This window comes from Gavialis gangeticus, unplaced genomic scaffold, assembly GCF_001723915.1.
Source record: "Gavialis gangeticus isolate Ggan-Ray unplaced genomic scaffold, GavGan_comp1, whole genome shotgun sequence".
Taxonomy (NCBI): Eukaryota; Metazoa; Chordata; order Crocodylia; family Gavialidae; genus Gavialis; species Gavialis gangeticus.
Genome location: NW_017728995.1, coordinates 37,266,861 through 37,270,180, shown reverse-complemented (window position 1 = coordinate 37,270,180; position 3,320 = coordinate 37,266,861). Strand labels below are relative to the sequence as shown.

Sequence of the window (3,320 nt, the reverse complement as noted above, 5' to 3'; positions counted from 1 at the left end):
GCTCGTGGTCGCTGTCACCCAGCTTCCCATCGATCACTATGTTGCCGATTAGGTCATTCCCAGTAGCCAGTACCAGGTTGAGCAGCGCTTTGCCTCCTGGTGGCCCATAGACTTCCTGAGTCAGGTCGAGTCATCCACGCACAAGAGGAAGCTTTGCGACCGCTCGGATTTTGCTGAGTTAATAGCAGCCTTCACCTCCCTGCAGGGGGGCTGCAAAGAGGATGGAGTCGGACTGGTCTCAGTGGGGGCAGATGACAGGGCAAGGAGCAATGGGCTCAAGTTGCAGCAAGGGAATTTGAGGTTGGATATTAGGAAAAACTTCCTCACTATGAGGTTAGTACAGCACTGGAACATGTAACCCACAGAGGTGGTGGCTTCTCCATCCTTGGAGGTGTTTAAGACACGACTGGACAAAGCCTTGCTTGGGATGATGTAGTTGGGGCTGGGTCCTGTTTGAGGAGGGGGTTGGACGAGATGACCTTCTGAGGTCCCTCCTAACCCAAATCTTCCGTGATTCTAGGAACCAATCCAGCAGCTTCTTACTTGCGATGGACTAAGCTATTGGGATTCTGGCTCCTGGAGGCATCTGTTAAGCCTGTGCCTTTGTTTAAATGTGTTCTGAGCATGTAGAGATGCAAATTAAATGTTTGAAAACATGACCTGAATATAACTCGGCCTGTCTAAATATGCACAGGCCTGAAACAATGACTCGGGGTGGTGGGATCTGTCATATTCTCTTAACTGTGTACTCCTACCCCAAGACAGGTGAGGCTATGGCATGGGGGACGATCCATGGCAAGCCCAGGATGAATAAGTCCAGGGCTCCAAATTAGCTGAATGCGTCTGTGGCTGCTTTAAACTGCCTGCAGAGCAGGCCACAGATGAAGAGAAGGAGATGGAAAGGGCTAACAGACAACAGGCAGAGCACTGTTCTGGATGTCAAGGGGTGACACCTGAAAAATGGGAGGAAAGCCCTGCATGGCTTTGGCGAGACTGGTTGTTCCTGGAGTGGGACATGGTCTCCTAGGCAGGAAGCATCCAAGCAACCCACCTGCTAGAATGACATAGCCCAACACCACAAACACTGTCACCACTTCCACTCAGTCCGCACTCAAGTACGGCTCCCATTGAAATGAGACGACTGCAGCCCTCGGACACCCGTAGTCGCTTGCCTACGGCAGCAGGATTTGGAGCCGTGCATTTCACAGGTTTCTGCAACACATTATTTGACTGAAGGTGGGCATTCAGCATATTGAAACTCAAAAGTACTAGGTACTGTAGGGAAAGAAGGACACGGGAAGGGAAACTGTAGGTCATTCTTTCCAGGCAACAGACTGAAATCTGAGCAGCCAGGCTTGGTCTGCACCTCATGCAGTTTGCAGTGGCGCTCTGGTGACTCCAAACTCCAGCCTGAGGATTGTGAATGTGAGACTCAAATGCTAAAATCCTTGATCTGGTGAAGGGAGAATGGAAAACCAGGAGCTAAAGCACCAAGGAGGAGGATGTGGAACAAAACCCGAGGTAGAATAGGGATCTCATCCTCAGTGCCTCGCTGAAGGTGGCAGTATGATGACGACGCAATACCGTATCTGTGCTGCCCGCCGTGAGTCCCATCTCTGCGTCAGACCTGGGAGTGGGCTGTGATGAAGTGGGGCATTAGCCTTTGTGACCTTGTCTCTGGATCTTTGTACTGAGCTCAGAATAAGCACTCAGTGCCTGTGCCCACTGCCTGGCATAGAAACACATCCTGACTGGTTTGTTTGGGAGAAATAACTCAACTTCTCCCACACTGTGGCAGCTGGAGCAGGGGAGCACAGTGCTTCATGGTCACAACTTCAGAGCATCTGTCTTCCCACCTTCAGCAGGAGATTGGGCCCATGGTGCCCCAAGGATCTCAGGATGCAGACCTGAACTAAAACCAAGCAAAGGGGGCCTGTCTTGGTGCAGGGCACCAATACTCCCAGTTGTGGAGGGAAATCCAAAGGCTCAACTTACTGCCGGGATCACAGCCCAAGCCCTGCATGGCATGTAGGTACTCCTCCCCTAGCCAAGCCTGGTAGGTCTGGTTTGTGATGGGAACCAGCGTTGTGGTGGAGTCCTTGAAGAGGAGGTTCTTGCCACTGTAGGCTGCAGAGTCAAACATCTGGAAGCCGGAGCCTTCGTCACGCAATCTCTGCTGTAACACGAGGACAGAGAAAACACCTGTGAGGCAAACACTGCTGTAGTCAAGTAACCTTCATCTCCACGCAGCTGAAGCCCTGTGGCTAAGGGGCAGCAGTCCTGCACCAGGGCTGGCAGCAGCCCCTTGCCCTATGAAATGGCCGCAGGATAAGCCAGGTGCAAGGCAGAAGCTTTACACCCACAGGGCCCCTTGGTGCTTGGTGGCAAGAGCTGCAGCATGCAGCTTTCCAGCTCCAGCGCTATTCATTGGCCAAACCCATATCTGGACCTAATGTGTCCAGGTACCGAATGCCCTCTGCTCCCCCAGAGCAACAGGTCAGCGTCTCCCAGGATCAATCTGGGGGGGATGAAGCCAACCATTACAAACACCAGTGACAAGGACAGGACTCACCTGCCCCTGGTAGAGCATCTGGAAGACACGTGACCCATCAGTGTCAGGTCTGACAACGACAGCGTGAGCTGGCACGCGGGCCAGGTGGCAGCTCCGCCATTCGGTGACCTCAGCTGTGCTGCCATCACGGCAGAGGAGCTGGAAGTCACTGGAGCGGAGCTGCTGGGCCCAGGAAGGCAGAGTCTGGCCTGAGATCAGATAGGACGCACTTATGGAACGGCTGCAGATCTGGGTTGAGCCACTGACACATCTGTCATCCCCCCCTCCATCCCCATCTGCCCTACCTGCCTGGTGCGGGGGGCTGGGAGGGGCCCAGTCACACGCGCTGCGATTCTCAGCTACACCCCACCTGCTTTGTCACGAGGACAAAGTAAAGTCGGGAGAAGTCCCCAGAGAGTGAAGTCTCTGGAGTGGCTGAACGCTGCCTCATCACCTGGACCCCAGTGCGGGGACGGGGCTGCGGGAAGGGCTGGATCTACTCAAGCCACCAACACAGTCCCACGAGACCGCAGGCGGCTGGCCGTAAGCCAGAACAGCACCAAGGACCCCCTGAGTGATGGCGAGGCAGGGACACTACAGCAGTGCCCAAGCAGTCCCACAATGCAGGGCCACAAGAGTAGCCTCGAACATCTGTTTTCCCCTCATCCCTCCCCCAGGAACTCTGCAGGGAATGGACTGAACAACGGATCCACATGCTGTCTGAGCAGTATTACATTCAGAGGCAGTCTGCACAAAGTGCTTTGAGCGT

The 3,320-nt window shown here is 54.3% G+C and overlaps 1 protein-coding gene across 1 annotated transcript in view; it reads right to left on the bottom strand.

Moving 5' to 3' along the window:
* MELTF (melanotransferrin) overlaps positions 1 to 3,320 on the bottom strand; it is a 66,102-nt gene that overhangs the window by 23,362 nt on the left and 39,420 nt on the right. Inside the window, exons 9-10 of the mRNA XM_019503532.1 lie at positions 2,573 to 2,760; positions 1,996 to 2,176 (exon numbers count right to left, since the gene is read on the bottom strand). Coding sequence (XP_019359077.1) covers positions 1,996 to 2,176; positions 2,573 to 2,760 — 369 coding nt within the window. The remainder of the gene's footprint in view (positions 1 to 1,995; positions 2,177 to 2,572; positions 2,761 to 3,320) is intronic.